Source organism: Archocentrus centrarchus, chromosome 1 (genome assembly GCF_007364275.1).
Source record: "Archocentrus centrarchus isolate MPI-CPG fArcCen1 chromosome 1, fArcCen1, whole genome shotgun sequence".
In the NCBI taxonomy this organism is placed as follows: domain Eukaryota; kingdom Metazoa; phylum Chordata; class Actinopteri; order Cichliformes; family Cichlidae; genus Archocentrus; species Archocentrus centrarchus.
This window is the reverse complement of record NC_044346.1, coordinates 19222905-19244246: the sequence shown is the minus strand read 5'-3', so window position 1 is coordinate 19244246 and position 21342 is coordinate 19222905. Positions and strand designations below refer to the sequence as shown.

The 21342-nt window shown below is 37.0% G+C and overlaps 2 protein-coding genes across 2 annotated transcripts; one reads left to right on the top strand and one right to left on the bottom strand.

Annotated features, from left to right (window-relative positions):
* The first annotated feature begins 3280 nt into the window (after window positions 1-3280).
* On the top strand, window positions 3281-4357 carry LOC115787881 (5-hydroxytryptamine receptor 4). The gene has a single exon (XM_030740658.1). The coding sequence runs from the start codon at window positions 3281-3283 to the stop codon at window positions 4355-4357; it is 1077 nt and encodes a 358-aa protein (XP_030596518.1).
* A 6471-nt stretch (window positions 4358-10828) lies between these two features.
* adra1d (adrenoceptor alpha 1D) lies at window positions 10829-19774 on the bottom strand. The gene is made up of 2 exons (XM_030737190.1): window positions 18458-19774; window positions 10829-12085 (listed from the first exon to the last, which is right to left on the bottom strand). Exons 1-2 carry the CDS (start codon window positions 19410-19412, stop codon window positions 11535-11537), a joined length of 1506 nt encoding a protein of 501 aa, XP_030593050.1. The 5' UTR covers window positions 19413-19774; the 3' UTR covers window positions 10829-11534.
* Window positions 19775-21342: the final 1568 nt, after the last annotated feature.

The window sequence follows — 21342 nt, the reverse complement described above, 5'->3', positions numbered from 1 at the left end:
TGAATGCAGGTAAGGTACAGAGTGTGACAAAAGACATTGTCCAGGCCGTTTTTTCGACTCTTCAATATGGAATTGTTTACTTTTGAGAAAGTACGCTGTGCAGCATTATTCTTACTTTTGTTTAATAGTCTTAAACAACATAATTTCTTGTACACACTTGAAAGACATGACTTACTGCAATAAGACTAGCTTTGCCATCAGAAAATTTAGAAAATGTAAAACCAAAATCCTGCTTTCCATTTTTCTGTTCATTTGAATTGCATTAGCAAGGGAGTTGGCATGGCTCGGTATTTAATTACTGTGGTTATTGTTGCATGTGTTCATCACAGCCCACTTCCCACTGCTATTTCTCTCGCTGTGTAAAACCAAGGTTGACAGAGCTGCAGAATGATACACACAAGGGCCGACGATCATCTTCTTTCTACACAGGTGAGTGTCTTTTTTTTTTTTAACCTAATTTTTCTTTGAGCACTAGTGAAGTAAAATGGTTATAGTAAAAAAAACACTTTATTCAGTGAACTCTAAAGACTTTATTTAAGCTGAGTTAAACTGTAACCAAGATACTCTTTGTTCTGATGGAATCCTTGAGAATTAATATACTTTAAATTGAGCTTTTGCAGTTGCAGTATTTATCTTCAAGATGAAAAATGGACCTTCACACATAAAAAAATTATAATTAAGTTCAATATATACTTCATTGCCAGCATAATACATGTTTTCTTTGATAATTTTGACAGGAAGACATGAAAAAGTGATTTTTTTTTTATTCGAAAATCAAGTGATAGATTACTTTGTGGTACATAGAAAAATTAATTATTGTGGAAAACTAACACATCCAAATGAAACTGTATAATTGTTGCAGAAAATATGAAAGAATGGAAATACAAAAAACAGAAAAATTAGAAGGATGAAATGATAAAACAAATGTGTGCAGCGGCTTGAAAATGACTGTTCATACACCTTTTTGTTGAATGCTGAAGTGACTTCTATCTCTCTGACGAGGTATGTGGCATAGTAAAGCTGCTTTGGCTCAATAAAGGATCTGCAGTACACATAAACAGACTTCCTGACATAGTGTACTAATATACACATAAAAAAGGTTGTTAAAAGCTGAGAAAACTCTGTTTTAATAATAGTTAATTAATTGCAAGGCAACAAAACAACAGAGGACTGTTTTTTTTTTTTTTTTTCAACAAATGTTTCAAATAATACGAACTTATTACTGAAAGCTAAAGCAGCTCAGTGGTGTATGGAATTAAACTGTACTGTAATGTTAGCTGCAAAGATTAAAACCAGGAACACTGTTCATTAATCCAAGCTCTGTGATCTCAGCACTTACTCAAGAACTGTGCCCTAATTGTCTGAAGTATAGTGCTGTCCTCTGAAACACATGTCAGTGCAGTTTATTTATTTTGACTTTTTTTTTTTCAAATAAAAATAAAAAACAAAATAAAACAAAATACATTTCTGGGAAACTTGATTCATTTCTCCAATATATTTTTTTTGACGAGTAAGCTCTCTACTGGACATAATATCCTAATTTCATAATTCAGCATTATTTTTCAATAATATATTGTGTTGTTATAATTATGTTTATTTTTTGTATTATGATATTCTTGACCACAAAGGCCAAAATACACACTAAGCTTGACACTGGCTTCATTCTTTTTCTTAAGTGCTGATAATTTGTCATTTTCTGAAGCCCATTGAGTTTGTTCTATATAACAAATCATTCAAATTGCAGTATTTATTATGTTGAAGGGTATATGTTTAGATCAATACATGAATCTACTTTATCTTGACTGCTTACTTACTGTATCCATAGTCAATGTCTATGATCAGTTTAACTCACTCCCCATTTCCATTCCACCGTCCCTATGGTCTTCATTAAAATGTTTCCAAGTCAGCCAGAACATCTGGTTCTCGCTCACTCCACAGTACTGGAAATGTATTCTGATATCATTACAGTTGTATGTGTTCTGCTCAATGTCATAGTTAGGACCACTTAAACCAAGACCAAGTTAAAGCCAAGACTTTGAGGGTTCCAGTCCAAGTCAAGAGCAAGACCAAAGCAATGTGTAACAGGTTTACGACAAGACCAGACCAAGTCTTCATTCACCTCTTTATATCTTTGTTCAGTTTTGCTTCCCTTGTGTCCTTAATGTCATTCTGTTCATCTGTTCTTCCCTGCTGTCTCCACTCTCCCTAATTATCTTGTGTGTGTTTAAACACTTATTTTTCTTCAGTTACTTGTTCTCTATGTTCCCCACAAACTGTGTGTTCCTTTGTTTAGTGATTTTCCCTCGCGGATTTTGTATTTTCGAACCCTATAAGAAGACCCAGCATTAAAGGTGCTTCGAATTAGGTTTGTTTGCCTCTGCATCCTGCATTTGGGTCCTACTCAGCCTGCCACACAGCTGACCTGAATGGATCTTTGTCCCCATGAAATGGCAAAAAATGATTTTAAGCTCTATTAAGTAACAGGTGGGAATTTAGCCCAAAATTTTTAAATTACAAGGCTAAATGTTAGCTTTTTCTTGTCCACGTGTGGCTGCCCTGTAATAATATGGCAGCAGATATAAAACACAAGATACAACTGTAAATATGTTTTATTCTAACTGGGTGGTAAAGGTGCAGAGAGAGTTAGTGAAATGGTACACAGTGGACCTCACTGTGAGTTATATGATTGCTTTGCATCCATAATAGGCATGAATTCAAATTATTTTCTATTGTTTAACATTATATTTTTATATTTACAGTGATGCATTGAGGACGACAACGTTTTAGTGTGTTTTGTTTTTTTCAGAGAAGTGACTCTGAGCCACTTAATTTATTTGCCAACTTCACTTTCTTCTGAAGGTACGCAAGCTATTCTCTGACACATTAAGCCTTTTGTTGTCCAGTCATGATTTCAAAAACATATGCAAAAAGTAGTCAAATAACCTTTTTCTCATTATAACAAGATCTATGTTGATTAAAGGACCACCTGGTATTGTTCACCATACCAAGCAAAGAGATTTCGTGTTAGATAAGCCCCCTACTCCAAGAAAAGCCTTTTTAGGTCCATGGTCTCTTGTGATTTATACGGCAAACCAAAGTTCACTGTTCAGAGATTCCCTGATAAAGATTAATCCTGGAGCAGTTCACTCTGAAACAAACAGGATTCTGGGTGGTTTGTCCAGTTTTTCCCTGTTTATGTGCCATGGAGTAATGCTATGAAATGCCTTGAAGTAATTAATTTCAAATTCTCTCTGTATGTTTTGACAGGTTTGATTAGACCATGGATAACAGCACCTTGGGATGGCTCAGAGATGATAACACATCTCTTCAGCTTGAACTTCAGCCATGTGCTTTATTGAGGCATCAAGTCTCTCGCATTTTCCTATATGCCTTCCTCTCATTTGGCATCATCTGCACAGTTGTGGGTAACTTCCTGGTGGTCTTGTCGATTGCTTACTTCAAACAACTGCAGTCCCCCACAAACTGCTTCGTCATGTCCCTGGCAGTGGCTGACTGCCTTGTTGGCCTGGTAGTGATGCCTTACAGTATGATTCGAACTGTGGAGGGCTGCTGGTACTTTGGTTCTCTTTTTTGTCAGATACACTCTAGCCTGGACGTTATGCTCTGCACTGCCTCCATATTTCATCTCAGCTGCATTGCCTTCGACCGTTATTATGCTGTCTGTAACCCTCTAGTTTACTCTTTAAAGATGTCCCACAAGCGGGTAGCTCTCTTCATCGCTGTATGTTGGGTTGTTCCCATACTCATTTCCTTTGGCCCCATTATGCTAGACCTTCATACTGCTGGTGTAAACATCCTAATTCCTAAAGATTTATGTGTCTTCTTAGTCAATCGCATTTATGCTGTCATGGCTTCCTTAGTAGCCTTTTACCTGCCCATGGCAATCATGTTAGTGGCCTACTGGAAGATCTTCAAAGCTGCCAAGCGGCAGGCCAGGCAGATCAGTGCTATGGAAAGCCAGATGGCTGCTGGTGTGGGCAAAGACTCAAGCAAGAAAAAAAGACACCGGAATGCTATGAAGAGGGAGAGAAAGGCAGCAAAAACTTTAGGTATCATCATGGGAGTTTTTCTTATCTTCTGGATGCCCTTTTTTACTGTCAACATTGTGGACCCATTCATTGAATACAGTACGGAGGTGATTGTCTGGGATCTATTTTTGTGGTTGGGGTATATCAACTCATCCCTAAACCCTTTCCTGTATGGGTTGTTCAATCGTTCCTTTCGCAGGGCGTTCCTCATGTTCATGGGCTGCAGGGTATGCCTGCCTGGATCATCCTCCGGGATGGAGTTATCACACACTCGAAAAGAGGCAAATGAATGTGCAGATCAGTCCTAAATACAGACTAAATCTTCAGATGTAGGTGTAGATATTTCAGCAAACAATGAGGACTACTTGTTTTAATAGCCAGGGAAAATATGCTTAAAATAGGGAGAACGTAAATACTTTGAATTGTCCACTAAGAGTTGTCCAGGTTGCCAGTCTTCAGTCATTATGTATGAAATTGCCTCTTTGTTCCCAGTCGATGAGTTCATTTTCATATAAATTACATTATGTTTATTTGTCTTATTATTATTTGATTTGCTATAAAGGGATGTACAGGAGCAGAAAAGCAGCAAATCAAAAAAAATCCAGTGAAAATGTGACTTTAGTAGATAAGCAGTTGAAAACTGAATAAGCCTTTAAATACGCAGCAATCCATTGCTCTTTCCTTGGAAGATCAGTTATTATGTGCAAAAAATGTGTAATTGATAATGTAAACGGTTAACTGCAAGAATAATTTTGTACAATGCCCAACTAACAGACAACCAGTGTAAATGCCCCTAGAGCCTCTTATTTTTATCCTTGCTCTCTCTCTCTCTATCTATCTATCTATCTATCTATCTATCTATCTATCTATCTATCTATCTATCTATCTATCTATCTATCTATCTATCTATCTATCTATCTATCACTTCTTAATATTATATGTTAACTGTTATATAGTAACTGTAATTTCCCCATTGTGGGATCAATAAACTATCATCATTTAAACTTTAAACATGATTCCCTTATAAGACTGTCTACAGGAATAATCAGTGACACATTAATCCACAACCCAGCACAAACCCAGTATGGATTTCAATATTATGTCATTGTATGCCGTGATTGATTGCAAAAAACATTCATATACAACAAACTGTTGTGGGTAAGATTGTGAGTGTTGATGAATATTGCAGATATTGAAGGTAAGGTATTGAAAGCAAAGAGCAATGTGAATAAAAAATGTCAAATATTCAATGTTATGTTTGTTTAAAATGTTAACTTTTTCATAAATGTTGTGCTTGACTGTGTGTGGTCCCAGTAGGACAGATGTGGTATTAAACCTTACCTGCTGACACCGCTTCAAGTGACACTTTAGGACATTTATTTACGTAGAAACATAGTTTCATAATAAACGTTAATTCTGCCAAAACCCTAAACAGGTTTGTCATTGAGGTTTATTAGACACACAGTTTGTTTTTACAATGTCTGTCTATAGTGTTATAGCAGCCATGTTCCTTTTTCACCATTATGGGTGTTTGTTTTGATTTTTGTTGACCAGTCTGAGTTTCACTCCTGACTTTTGAGAGTATAGAAATACTCACACAGTTTATAAATGAAGACTAATTTTAATTAAGTTCTCAAAGCTTTACCTTAAAAAGGGACCCAAACTAACCCCAGGCTATTTCAGATGGAGCAAAGGGCTTTATTTCTATGTGAACAGACAAGCACATCTCCCAGGGAAAAAATAAAACATATTTTAATTTTTGATGTATTATTGCAGTAAAGGGAGCACTGAGTGAAGAAATAGGTTTTGGGATCCATCTATTTATGCATTCCATTAGTTTCTTGAACTGTAAATATAACTCTAATCACGCAGGAAACTTATATACCAATTAGCCAGACTGCATCACAAATTAGTGCTATTAAAAATCATCAAAGAAAGGTCAGTTGTCTCCACATGATGCACTCAAATTTCAAAATACAGTCTGCTAATACGCTCAGAGCAACACCTTAGTTAGTTATATTTATCACTGTTATTAATGTAAGAAAATAGCTTCCTTCCTAGGAGCATGCCAAATGCATTTGAATATATTATGGAATAATTATCACTAGTGATGAGAAGTTAAATATAAAGTTGTAATACTGAGAACAATTACCAATCAAGTCAACTCAAATCTATGGTCACCACTTATTTAGCTTGGTAATAACACCAATAAGTATAGTAAGTAACCATCTCTCATACAGAAAAAACTCTTTTACCCATTGGTTAAAGATAAAATTGTAGTATGTAGAGAGATATGTTTGTAACAATAAGAATAAGAATAACTTTATTGATCCCAGAGGGAAATTCATATGTCTGACATAGCTCATCTGCTATTTGAATGAGAACTGAAAAACCTGATGGCTGTGGGTACAAATGATTTTCTGTATCTCTCTGTTTTACAATAAAATAGAATGAATATAATGCCTTTATTGTCATTATACAGGACGTACAATGAGACTGGAGAGAGATGCACAACAGAGAGAGACAAGTCCTCCAGTACTGATGTTTTTTGTTCCATGAAGATGTCGTAAAATGGGTGATCAGATTTGTTCAGGATGGCTTCTGGTAGGATAGTCAACAAACTGTGTGAATCCAGTCAGGTGGGAGGAGAGAGAAACACTGAAGTCTCTTTTATGAAGAGTGCCTCTGGATGTTTAGTGGGTATCCTAACAACAGTCTCATGGAAAACCTCACATGGAACTTTGGCTGCTGCCTTGGGTGGAATGTACACAAGAATTGTAATGATATTACTGAATTCTCTTGGTACATATGGTCACATACCAGCACAACACATACTCTCCCGAACAGCAATGTGTGCAGGTCCACACCTTTTCCAGACCTCAAACAAAGCCAGACACCCACTCTTTTTCTTGCCACTAGCTTTATTGTCTCTGTCTGTCCATATGAGGGTGAAACCAGGTAGATCCACATTGAAGTCTGAGATGCTTTGATACAATTATGTCTTAGTAAAACACATGAGATTGTACTCGCTGTATGCTTTCTGAGTCTTCACCAATGTTTCCAGCTCATCACTTTTGGCAGAAAGGGCTTATTTCTCCACTTCCTAGCCTTCACCTTTGCACCAGCACAGCAACCACAAAAACACACACAAAAGGAGGGTATCTTCCAGATTTTCTCCATTTCAGTGAAAAAAGCTCTTCTCTTGAGTAAACTCTTCTCCCCACAGAAGCATCCATCAGTACTAAACAAAACAAAACAAAAATCGACAAAAATGCAACAAAAATAAAGTTTGAGTAAAGATCAGAGCTGCCAGACTTTGCTGCTACCAATTGAAGTGCATGTTAATTATAAATTAAAATTTAAAGTTAAATTAAAAATGTTGTGGAATTAACAGCCCAAGTTAAAGTATGTACTGTCCAAAAATTAATAAATAAATTGCACTTTCACCAAATTACTATTTTTCTTATACTGATTTTCAGGGCTACCCTTCAAAGGTCTTATAGATTTACCTCAGAAATTGAATGTTTTTTAGGTTTAAAATTAATACTTACCATAGTAACAGTTACTTAGGAATCTTAGGAAACTCACATAAAAAAAACTTACATATACCACATGGACAAAAAAGTATTGAGCCACACCTCTTAAGCTTTTTTTCAGTTCCATTGCCACAGGTGTATAAAATCATGCTTCATGGCATGATTTTATACCAACACATTATGAAGAGCTCAGTCAGTGTGGACTCAGAGTAGGGCAACTACTGCTCCACATAGAAAAGGAGTCAGCTGAGGTGGTTCAGGTATCTAACTAGGATGCCTCCTGGGTGCTTTGTAGATGATGTGTTGGGCAGATCTAGGGCATGCTGGGAAGATGACGCCTCTCGGCTGGCTTGGAAACACCGGAACATCACCACAGGAAAGCTGAGTTGGTGGCCAGGGGGAGGCAAGTCTGGGCATCTCTGCTTAAACTGCTACCCCTGGAACTTAAACTTACCTATTAAAGATTTGAAATTCTTCTTTTCATCTTAAACTGACAACTTCATTACCATAAAAATACATTTTTGGTGAAAAATCTTTATATTTGGAATATTTTAAAATATTTTCAATGTGTGTTACTAAGTTATCCATTGACATGGAAAGTGCATCCTTTTATTCATAGGCTATTCATAGGTTTTGACCTTATTATAGTTAGTGACATTTATAAATACTATTATTGTAACTAAGTCTGCATGCCCTGTCCCAGATATTTTCATCTATTCTCTTTACTGGACAGGTTAGGTGGTATGAATGCAACTGTTGCCCTCTATTCCACCTTTGGATAGCAAATTTTGTGGGAGCTGGAATCTGATAATATGATTTATGGGTTAATATGTTAATTTTTAATCTCTCAGATGTTTTTTTCTTTTTGCTTGGAAACTGAAATGAAAGCTCTCTGTTATATAGTTTATCACAATGTAATATTGTACATGCTGATGTGCTATAATTTATTGTTATACCTGTTAGAATGTTGATGCAAATATTAAGGTGGACTTTACACTGTAGCCCAGAGCAATACATCAGCCTTGCAGTAAATTCTATACATTGAAGGTGACCGCATTGTACAGAGTATGGACGTCCTTTCTGTGCGTATTCTTTAAGTCAGCCAGTGCAAGTATACTTCCTGGGTAAACTTGAGATTTCATGTTGCTTGAAGGTCAGTGCAGCTGAATATCTGTGCTTTAACAGCAAGTGTATGCTGCCTCTCACCTACTGTATTTGGATAGGTTTTGGCACCCTCTGTCCTCACAGACCTCAAGTGTGGAGAGAAGATGAAAATTCAAGATTATGATAACAGTGAACCATATCCAAAATATAAAAAACAAACAAACAAACAAAAAACTATCATAGCAGTTATAGTACATGCATTATATTATGACACACTGGACTAAATCTCAGAAACCAACAATATGATATCAAACCAAAATCAAATTATCAAATGATATGCATATATACACTATGTATATATTTGTTTTGACTTTCTATTATTAACATTATGTAAACAAATGATAAGTAAACCCATTGTATACTAATAATGTCTTTGAAATGGTACAGTTCAGAAAGACACATTCAGCTGCAGTTAATACAGTTGTGTTTTAAAATAATAAGCCACAACCTTTAGTAGCCTGTGAGCTATAATATACACAGTCTGCAGGTTTCACATTATGCATTATGAGTCCATGAAATAACTTGTCTTCCTTCACTCACCTCTACAGGCAGAACCCACTGCACCATGGGCGCTGTTCGAAGACTGCATCAGGAGTGTGCAGCTCAATGTGCTGTGTCCACTTCACCTCAGCCAAGACAGCCGTTTTGAATACTGATTGTTTCTGCTGGTTGAAATTCATCAAGAGGCAAAGTACTCGTGTTTGTTATTTGAAATAACACAGTTTGGCACACATATTCCTGTCTGACTGTAACATTAAATTGTGGATAATAGTTGATCTGAAATGTTTAAATACAGTCCTCAAGTTTCTACAGCAAAAAAATTTACACATTTTCCAATAATAAAGTGCTATGCGATTGTATCACATTCAGGATGTTTTGTGGTGGTTGATTTGATGATTTGAGTGGTGTTTTTTATTGAGCACACAATAATACCCTTAATACTAGCATTTTAAGTATATATGCAATATTTTAATATTGCCTAACTTTCTTTTTATTATTACTTCCATGGAACCATGGAAGTTGTGATTGTACATCTTAGTTAATGTGTATGCGTTTGCAGACAATTTACTCAATAAATAAGCTAAACCTGTCATGTAAAAGGAAGCCTTGTGTATTTTCTTTGTGCAACCAAGCTCCTATCATATAACCAACTTTTACCATATATTTCTGCATTGTTAGTTTACAGCCTCACAACAGGCTGTTCTACAGCCAAAAACTATTTAGATATTAATTTTGTTGTATAGTCCAGCTCTTTTGTAATCTGTCTGGGAACAAATGATGTGTTTTTGGGACAGACTTGTGGTAACAACATGCCTAAAGATGTGATTAAAATTTGAATTGGTTCTTTGCTAAGTTGTCTGTTATGTGTGGACACAGCATTGGTTCGTCCCTTGAGTTAGGTTCCTTTTTTGTGCTTGAATGATTCATAGGACTTTGTTGAGTGATTTATGCCTGTCAGCCTGTGATTTGTATAGTCTATCTTCTTTTTCTGGAGTACACCCCATTTACTAAATTAAGCTTTCATTTCTGTTTTGGTATGTAATGTTACCTGTTACTGAACTGTTACATACTCTTTACTTAGTACACGGCTCATGAGCCCATAAAATCACAAGATAAGAGCTGTTGCAAGTTGGATTTTGTTTTTTTTTTTATATCATATATTAGTTTTGGAAATGGTTAGCAATGAAAAAGTACTTCCTTCCCAGTGAAGAAATAATTTCAGTAAACTAATGGTGGAATTAGGCTAATAATGGCAAAAAACTGAGATTTATTGGTCTTCATAGAGTCTCTCTCTCTCTCTATAACTTTTACATTTCACATGCATTATGCTATACTTGAAGATGAATGGGTGCAGGAGGCAAAACAACCAAAGCAACAGTGACATCTTCTGGATGAAGCAGATAGTTTTCTTTAATCATGAATCAAAGAATGTAACTTAACTGAAAAACTTGAAGGCATAAAACATGAATTTTTGTCTTAACATTTTTTCTCTCCTCCTTTGTTTGCCTTTCATCTGATAAACATGTTCAAAAAAAATTTTTTTTTTTTTCACATTTCTGCTCACTTGGCAAGGCTGGCCACTCCTCTTTACAATGCCTTGTAAATAGAAATAGAGGTGCAGATGAATGATCATAATTCATTCTGACATTTTACATTTTATTAAATTGTGGCAACAATACAAAAATGCACTTGTGATTTTTCTTTTTTCGAGATTCAAAAAAAGGCTTCAGTACAGGTATTTGTTCTTTTGTTTCTTTTTCTTTTTTAAAATCACCAAAATGTCAAACAAAACGATAACCATTTACTTGGAGTCTATCACACAGCCATCTTGCTAACAGTTAAAGAAATGGAAACTGTCTGATACAAAACTGTAAGAAAAACATACAACTATAATAATTATCCTGCCTTATCTCAACTGTCTTGCCAGAAACATTGCATTCTTAAAAATTGCCACCTGCCAACTGTAGGCTGTGTAATCTTCACGTAAAAGGCCTTCAAGCGAAAACATCGAATCCAAACTTTTGCTTGTTTCGTGGCCACATCCAAAATGTGGCTTTGAGCAGTTCACTAGGAGTTTCATCCAAATAAACATGGCGGACACGAGGGATTGGGATAAGGTTTTTTTGCCTGTTTGTGCAGGGATCAACCCATTATTCTCAGCTTTAATCTGGCTTTGATTCTTTGATATTATGTGAACACAAAATTAAGCCTTATCACAGTCTTTCCTACATGCTGGTCCAATATGGCCATTTGAAAAATAAATAAAAGACTCTCTGGTGACCCTTTAAATGTCAGTCTCTTTCAGGCCGTAGCATTCTGCCAGATCATAAAACTGATAGCTACTCTGCTCACAAGAGTTGTAAATCCCCATAGATACTGTGTCTACCATTTCAATTCGGCCAACAGCAGGTGTGGTGCATTTTCCTGTCCCTCCCTTGATTTTATTTGACAGATTGTTTACTTTCTCTTTGAGCTGGAAGGAGGACTTTCGGAGCGGTGGAAACAGACTCCATCTCTTGAAGCCTATTGCATGTCCTTTTCTCATGTGTAGCAAAGAGCTGCCGCAGGATTCATGCGCAGCGTAGCCAGGCTTAAAATCACTTCTCTGATCCCTTGTCATTCCCTTGACAGCAGTCCGCCACCTCTGGTCATAAAAGCGGCGAAGCACCCTACGTTTTTGATGGCACTGGCACCTGAGCAGCCTGGTGAAAGCCCGCTGGAACTCTTTGCTGGAGCAGGGGTAGATCATGGGGTTGATGCAGCTATTGAAGTATCCCAACCAAAAGACCACCTTGAACACAGTGTCAGAAGGCTTTAGTGCCGGGAAGAAGGAACCTAAAAGGAGATGGAGACATCAGGAGGATTTGTGAGTTTACACGTTGTATATGAGAAATATAATACAAATGTTTTCACAAATATCCTACAAAGAGCAGCTAAAGCCTTTGAGAATTTGGACAAATAAAAAAATATATCAGTCTAGTAAGTATCAGCTGCTTTTTCACAGTTGGATGCTGTATACCATTTTGTCAGTCAGGTTAAAATGTGTAATAATAACACAAAATAATCAATCTGAAGAATCTGAATTTAACAAAGAGAACTGATCCTTTGCAATTTATATACTGCAATCAATTCACATGTCTGTGCACAGCTGTGATATAGTATTATTCTGTGTGTATATGTTTTTGCACTCTGACAGTAGGATTTTTTTATTCTTTGGTAATGATTTATTGTGAACCTGCAGGGGTTTTTTTTGTTGTTGTTGTTTTTTTTTTTGCTTATGTTTATTAATAGAAGCAAAGGAGGTTCTGACATTTTAAGGACAGATATTTATAGAACATGCTTCACCCTCAAGCCCCAGGGCACAGAACTTATTTTCTGATGTTTTTGCTTGAATTGTAGACATGATGATGGCAGATTTTCTGGTATTTAAATCATTTCTTGAATGGATTTAATTGATGTAACTGATTACATGAAATGTGCCAACATAATATAGATATAATATAGGCTTATTCCTGTGATGGAAGCTTTCCCTGAAGAGATCAGGTAAAACATACACATTGTCATTTATAGCTATATGCACATATATTTTTGTGCTCAAAGGACTCAGTGTAGCAGTGCATGATTCTTGAAAGTTTTGAAAATTTCCATGTAATGCATGCACACTGCCTTTGTTTGTGCCCATGTTTGTAGCCTGTCTTTGTTCTTGGTTTTGCCTGATGGGAAATGCTGCCTTGCACAACCTTTAAATATGGCATTTATCATTGTTATTTAGAATAACTGAAAAAAAGAAGACACATTTTTATTATTTCTTGGAGCAGGGATTAAAGATATTTAAGAAATACGGAATCAAAGTTTTTATTTTTTAGCTTTCTTGCATATGCCACTACACACTGGTAAATTAGCATAAATGAGAACATTAAAGGTTTTCAAAATGGAAATTGCTTTCTGCACAGCTCACCAACAGCACGACGAGTTTTGCTTTGCTCATTTTCTTGTAATACTCTTTGTAGCATAATGTCTTATGACACACTTAAAGTTGCCTTTTTCTGTTGTTTTCCTGTTGTTCTTGTCTCTCCAGGCCTGAGATATAATGTGGCATTCAGCCCGGACACAGAGGCAACATACCCCAGAAATCCATTTTGTTTCTGGTTAATGCTGCGTGGAAACACAGCTTATATGTAATATTCAAAGTTCACGCAGTATACAGTGTGCTGGCAAATGCAAACAGGAGGAATGTGCTTGGAACAAAGTTTGGAGTTTTGCATTTAACCTTTTCCTTCGTAATCTTATTTTGCTTTCAACCCCCAACTACCCTCCACCGTCACTTATTCAGTCATGATTAATGATCTAGATGAATAAAGTAATAAGAGGAAGTGATGTTCTTCTTTGATTCATCTCCCTAAAATGACATCTTAGAGGCAGATGGCAAATGATTCACCACTCTGACGCACAGCCACAACACCATGACAACAGGTAATGTTTTTTTCATTTACTAGTTTTATTGCTTCTGAGATAGCATTCTTTTTTAATTCTGATATCTGTGAGGTGTTTGCCATTTCAAATCCTCTATGACTGTGTTTTTTTTTTCTTATTTTGGCCCGTGCTGGTCCTGGAACATTTTGTGATGGCTCTTTTGTGAGAGCAAAGAGAATTCTGATTAGTCCTCTTGCACTAAGCTCAGGAAATTATCTCATTGACATTTACTTTTCTTTTTGAAAGTGAATACTTTATTTTGGGGTTTTCTAAAGCTCAAACTCAACATATGGCCACCAACTGCTGCCATATACAGACAAAGAAAAACCTGAAGCCTTGACAGTGAGTGGATCCAGTGGCATTGCTGTGCGGAGGATGTGGAAGGGCATTTTGTTTGCACAGTCAACTTTAGTCCACTTGTCTCCTCAGATGGAAAATTCAACGCAAAATAATGCAATGTTGCTCTTACTGAACACCTGTTTGTTCCAGCATGACGATGTCTCCATCTATAGAGGTCCCTGAATGTTTAGATATGAAAACTTTGTGAATTGTACTCCATATGGGATATTATAGACCCAGCAACTTACTAAGGTGCGTAATATGTTATTTGGTTCAAGTACAACCACTAAAAAACTACTTAGACACTCTGTGCTCAGGTCAAATAAGATTTTTGCTTTATTCGTAGAGCAAATTGGCAGAAAAAAACAGACTAACACATGCTGACTCTCAGGCTCTGCCTGCATGTGCATGGGTATTTTGGAACATCTTTCAATGCATTTTGACCTTTCACCCACATTGAAATAGTGTCTTAGGCCACTGAAAATTGAGCTTTTGAAAAATTCCTTTCAACCTGAAGATTTTCAAGAACTGTATGTGTGGGCAAGGAAAACAAAGATGCGCACCTTCGTCTTGTTTTTTTTTTGTTTTGTTTTGTTTTGTTTTAATGCAAGACCGCATGGTGTTTCTGCTTGTGGGCTTCTGATTGGCCAACATTTCTGTGGTTAGAGTTATATTGCCACCTGTTGCTTTGGCATGCTCTTAGCAACATTTTACTTTTTTTTTTTTGTTTTCATGTGGATGGAGATAGTTTTCAAATCAAAAGTAGTCAATCCCTGTTTTAAAAAGTACCTATGTTTTTCTTACATCTTCCTCCATCTCTGAGTGAAGTTATCTCACACACTTTTCTCTCTCTGAGAAATACAGCAGCTGGACCTTTAGCCAGCAGACACTCTGTGTGACAAACTGCACAGAAACAGTTTCTATGTTTATTGATATAGTTTGGGCTGTTAGAAACGTTGTACTTGAAATTACCTGCCACAGCACATTACTCAATTTACACTCACTCCTCTTCTGTAGCTCTAGCTTAATGCTGAAGTACTCCAACCCCAACTTATGGACATCTGCACCACAAATGCCTTTGCATTTGTTCCAATCCACCTTAACTCCTCAGTATACTGATGCACAGATAATATGGTTTTTCCTTTTCATCTCTTTCTATGTGATAAGACCCAACGATAGATATACCATCTGGATTATCTTTTATGTGTTATTGTTCCCTTCATTTATGGAATCAGTTAGATGTTTGAAGGTGTATAGTGATGTGAAGCACCACTGGACGTCTTGACATCACCCATTGGTTTCTGAAGTCCCATTATGAAGCCATCTTGGTTGCAATAAAATGGATAGTTCTGACTGTGAAACTGCTCATTGGTTAATGGCTTGTGATTGATATCGTTAGCCAATGAGCTAATGACTATATTAGTTCTTACAGCGATCAAATCACGAAGCTGTTTTCACATAGACTTCTATAGGACCAGAAGTCTTTTTTTCAACCACAGCTATCGCCATCTGGTGGCCTTCAAAAAGAATGCAGAATTTTAGGCACTTTCACACTGGCTTCACTTTTCTGACCCAGAAGGTAAGTCCATGTTTTACATTGTCTACAGTGTGAATTATGATGATGTATTGATGACTTTTGACATCTGATATGTTTAATACAAAATACAAAGAAATTTAAACTAACTGGTTTCAGTTTTTGAAAAACAATAAAGAAAAGAAAGAGTTCCTTACATTAATATTACTTGTATCATTACAATCTTACATTTACAAAATCCAAAGTAATAATTTCAGTCCACTAAACCAAAGTGAGTGAACATGTTTGAAATCAGCTGTTGATATTCATCTCAAAGTATGCATTTTAAAAAAAAAAGAACAAGCTAAATATAAGACCATCCATTCAAAACACTTATTCAAGCCTCAGTGGCTATGCTTGACTTTGTACAGAGGGGGGAAAAAAACAGCATTAAAAGAAAATCTAACAAGTCATTTTCCTTTATTCCATCAGTTTCTGGCAATATGAAATGGGTCTGGTACACTAATATAAGGAAATGGTGTTCAAATGAGTCAGAGGATTCCATCTAGATTTGGATCATCACAACGCAAGGGCCTGATTGGCATAAAATGAGCAAAAAGAACATCTCTGCTTCTCAGCAAAAGGTCACTCACTAATGTCTTTCTCTACAATGAACCAGCATCACCGTGTCTGACTGACCAGGTGTAGGTTAGCAGTGCGAAGGTCCCACGCTCATCTGTGAGTCATTTAGGAAATAAAAGGCAGCCACCCATAGGGATGAATTGACAGTGTAACACTTTATTGATCCCTTGTGTTTAAAAATACTTCCTTTGAGGAGGTCTGAGGTCATATCTCCAAGGGTTTTGCAAAACAGATGGCTTACAACATGATGAATAGATTCCTAGAGTTCAGTTTTATTATGCTTTAAAACCCAAATTACACTTCATCCATTAATCTACAACTGACACTAATTTAGATAATAGCATTTTTGACTTCCTTTGTCATGCAAATTAGAGACCTTTCTACCATTCACCAGGCATCATAAATAAAAAAAAAAACTCAAAATAACTCAAGATAACAACAGACATATTTAATGATCTCTTTCTGACTGAGCTCCCTTTAGTTCTCTCTTCTGAATACAGATTTTTAGTGTCACCGGTTTTAGATTTAAGAGCCTGCATGACCTTTCCTAAAAGCAATAATGTGACCACAAAGTCAAATTATTACAACCATTATGGTAATGTTGATTAAAAGTCTATTATTAGAGACTGCCTTGAGGTACCCAAATTGATTAATAATGTGTGTAATGAAATGTGGACTGGCTTAACATTTTAAACCTCTGAATCTCCTTTTTGTCATTTTTAATCACACAGTGAGGACGGAGTGTCTGTCTGACTTGTGCATACAAATAAACTTGCCCTTTTCTTTCTCATTAAGTGAATAAAATGATAAGTAGCACCAATTTCATTTTACGCACCCCCCGTCTGTCCCTGCAGGCTTTGCTCTAATAATTCCAGTCTCTAAATGTAGACATGCAGCAAAACTCAGAGTGCTGTGTTAGTGAGATACTGCACATTTGTTCTGAATGGCTCTTACTATCAATTATGTGAAATATATGCAAAATGAAAATTCATGGTGCCATCATTAAGGTGTATCATTAGTGCTCTGTGTGTCCAACTGTAGGTGTAGCTTGAATCCTGCTACTTTGTGTTACATGGATGTAAATCAGCACAACGTGGTGTCTTTGATGGACACACTTTATTGATTCTGGTTTCTGCATTTTAATCATTCTTTTTGTTGCTAATGTCCACATGACCTGTTTTTATGCTTTAACATATGCCTTTATGTCCATTTTTTTTTTTTGTCTTCAGATTTAAAGCTATTTCCATTTAATTCCACTTCATAATGTGTTTCTTGAATTTGATTTACAGTATGTCTTGCCATGAAGGCTTGAATTGAATCCACAGTGAAGGGTCTTCTTGACTATCTGCAGGGATAAGAGAGTGTCTTTGTCTGTTTTTTTATTTTATTTTATTTGTCATTCTTTCAGTACTGTGGTCAACTTTATGAATATGCTCAACATTAAAACATAAAATTCCTTAAAATCAAACCTGAGTTTTCACTAAAGTAAGAAGCCCACTGTACTTGGAAGCACTCGGTTTCTGAGGGACCATCACTGAAGAATGTCAGTCTGTTATCATTGCTCTTTGAAAAATGTGATATTAACCATACCAAAGAATAATTAGTGGCATGGAAAATTGCAGGCATGGAAGCAAGCCACGTTAGTGGTCACGTTGCATAGTTGACTTTTCCTGACAAAAGATTTTGTTTTTATAGCATTATAACATCGTAATTGTGATCACTTCCTGGCACGACTCCCATAATAAACGACCAATGAAATCCACAACACGCAATTTTCTGCTTTTGTTATGTCAAACATTTACTTTGCGGATTATGTTAAAGACTTAAGAACGTTTGATTAAAAATATATATAATTTGCTGATTTATGCTTTTAGGCTACCTTTGCGGCCAAATGTTGAGGCTTTTATGGAAGTCTGCGCAGCTATCAAGAGGAGCTGTTTGGACATTTTCGATCACAACGTCAGTTACTTATACTGAACATAACCCAGTTAGTTAATAATAATTATTTATTGTGTTACCGTTTGCTTGTTTGATGGTCTTAAAGACATAAACTTTTGAAAAGAGCATTTAGGAGAAGAACATTTATAAGAACTAATATTTTCCGTTTTGTGTGGGAGTCTAACTCAGGGAAAATGCAAAGGGCAACAGACGCACTGAATGACATTTTACGCAGGACCCAGCTCATGACCCAGCATGAAATGTTGGGAAACATTAATATAAAATAGATAAATAAAACGTACCCATTGGCAGAAAGAAGAAAAAGGGTAGCCAGCAGAGGATGAACATTCCCACAACTATGGCCAGGGTTTTTGCAGCCTTTTTCTCCCTGGAGAACTTCATCAGCCGCACGGAGAGCGAACTTCGAAAGGGGTGGTTTTTGCTGCCTTTTGAGCTCGCCGGACGCGCGTCCTCCAGCACGCTGCGACAGTGTATCCGAAGGACCACTTCCATTGACTTATTTCTCTCGCGTTTGACTCCCGCTTCCAGGCTCTTAGTAGTCCTGCGGGCCACCACGTACACCCTAAAATACATGATGAGAATGACCATAAGCGGGAGGTAGAAAGAGAAAAGTGAGGAAAAGAGCGCGTATCCCGGCTCCTCTGTGATCCTGCAGATGCTTTCGTCCACAGGCGGCGGTTCCTTCCATCCCAAGAGCGGTCCGACAGAGATCACTATAGATGATACCCACACTAAAACTAAAATAGCGACTGCCTTTCTCTCTGTCATAATACTTGGGTATTTAAGGCAGTATTTTACCCCGATATAACGGTCGATGGAGATCATACAGAGACTGAGGATGGATGCCGTGCAGCAGAGCACATCCACCGCTGCCCAGATGTTACAGAAAACCCGGCCAAAAACCCAGCATCCCAGTACCTCTAGAGATGCAGAGAAGGGCAGCACAATAATGCCCAGCAGGAGGTCTGCCATGGCTAAGTTGACAATGAAGAAGTTTGTGACGGTCTGTAACTGTTTGTTGCACACCACAGACAGGATAACCAAAATATTCCCAACAATTGCCACCAAAATAAAAACGGAGAGAAAGATCCCAACACCGACAACCTGTGAGTCCATCGTGAAGTTCCTGCATGTGGTAATGCTGTCATTTGGTAACATCTGGTCCAAAACAGATCCATTAAAAGAAGTAAAATACAACCCATAGTTGCTTTCGTTCCTCGGGTTGGAGTCTGTCATTTTGAAACGCCATAAAGAGAAGTAAGAGAGTAAGTTTTCTGATGAAAGCAGTGTCGTTGTCAGTCTCCTTTCATTCTGTCTTTCCAGTAAGGCTGTCAAGCAGCCGTTCACACTGGCAGTATTTGTCACAAGTCAGGCGAAGGGAAGGAAGACAACAAAACAGAAGACAACAAAAATAAACAAAAATAAAAAACGGGAAAAAAAACTACATCCAAACAAACGGACGCATGATTAGAGCCAAACTCACTAAAATGTTTATATGCATAATGTTTAATAAGCTACAAAGTTTGAATGCCTTTTTGGTATATCATTTAAAAATCGAATTAGATAAATTTCACCACATTTCTTCCATACGACGGGTTTCCACTGCTGGCATCCTTCATAACAAATCCCAGAGTCAGAGCTGGTACAGCAGGTCTGAACCTACTGCACAGCTCCACCCACACACACAGAAAACGAAAAAAACAAAAAAAACCAAAACAAAACAAAACATTGGGCTCACAGTCTCCACCAGAGAGCGTATATGGTGGTCACGAATTCTATACGACCACTGCTCTGCCCATGTGAGCCTTAGGTGCTCCAATGATTTTGCATCAAAGTCTGTGATAATCTGATAGTGTTTTTGTGTCTTTGTGGGAAAATAAAGAAGCAAACAAAACAAAGCACAAAGACCAAAAACTATATTTTTCCTGCTATTTATATTTTATATATTTTTGTTTTCTGTTTTGTTTTTTTACCTGACAAAATTGCTCTTTCATGCTGCAAAGATAAAACAGTGCCACATCTCTGAGATCATCCAAACTGCCACCAGGCGCCAATGAGCCATACTGACCCCTGGTGTGAAAATCCGAGTGCCTTCAGGCAAAGCTCTAATGCTTCCCAGTGACACTGCAGCTGGTAGGCCTTGTGCGCATAGCTGAAGTAGAAAGACAGGCCTGCACAAACCACTAGGGAGCCCCAAGGAGAGGAAAGGTCAAGAAGCAGGGTCACAGAAAGGCCAAACAAACCCTGCATGGAAAACCATTTGCCCAAAACTTCCAGTCTGTTTAGTGTAGCAACACAGTTTGTTGTGACACACAGTTAATACATGCTTTTAGGATGAATCTCAGACATGTGTTGGTGAAAAGTAATCAAAGACACTTAAGCAGCAACACCAAGGCACATTTGTAGAAGACACACACACAATTCAGTTTATTCACAAATCAATTAAAATACAAATTCCAACACTAAAATATATAAAATAGTTTTATGTGAAATGGGACTTCCAAGAAAACACAAAACATATTTTAGTAGCAACCTTTGTTTTAAAGTCTGTTTAAAGATGGATAAAAATGTTAAAATTTTTCTAGTACTTTGAATCTCATTCCAAAGGTGGTGTTACTACCTTAGGTACTACTACTGGTACTAGATGACTCCTCTCCTGCATGCTGATTGATTCCTGCTGATAGCGGTTACATTATGTTAGATTGAATTGAATGATTGCTTATTTCCAAGTGTCCATACTGCAGGCTCTTACAAATTTACTAGCATTTTCTTTTTACATGAAACATCAGTTTTTGTTGTAATAAGTAGTACTGAATTGTGTTTTGATTGAAAAGAAACTTAGGCAAAACTTTACTAGTTTTCATATCACACAAGACAGCAAAGCACTAAGTCCATAATTACAACTGTGACCTCTTCACACTGGTCGCTTTCCATCTCTTTCTTCTTATTAGTTTGAGTGCTCACAATAGGGCTAAGATTTCACCCAAGCTGGAGAAGGGCTACCATACATGCTGTAGAATGTGTGTCTGCACAGCTCAAAAACCATTAGAGGCTCACCCCCCAAAAGACCCTAATGATGATTACACACCAGATAACAAAATTGCTGGATGGATGAAAATTGCAGAGACAACTTTTCTATTCTTAGATCCTTCATACTCAGAAAAAA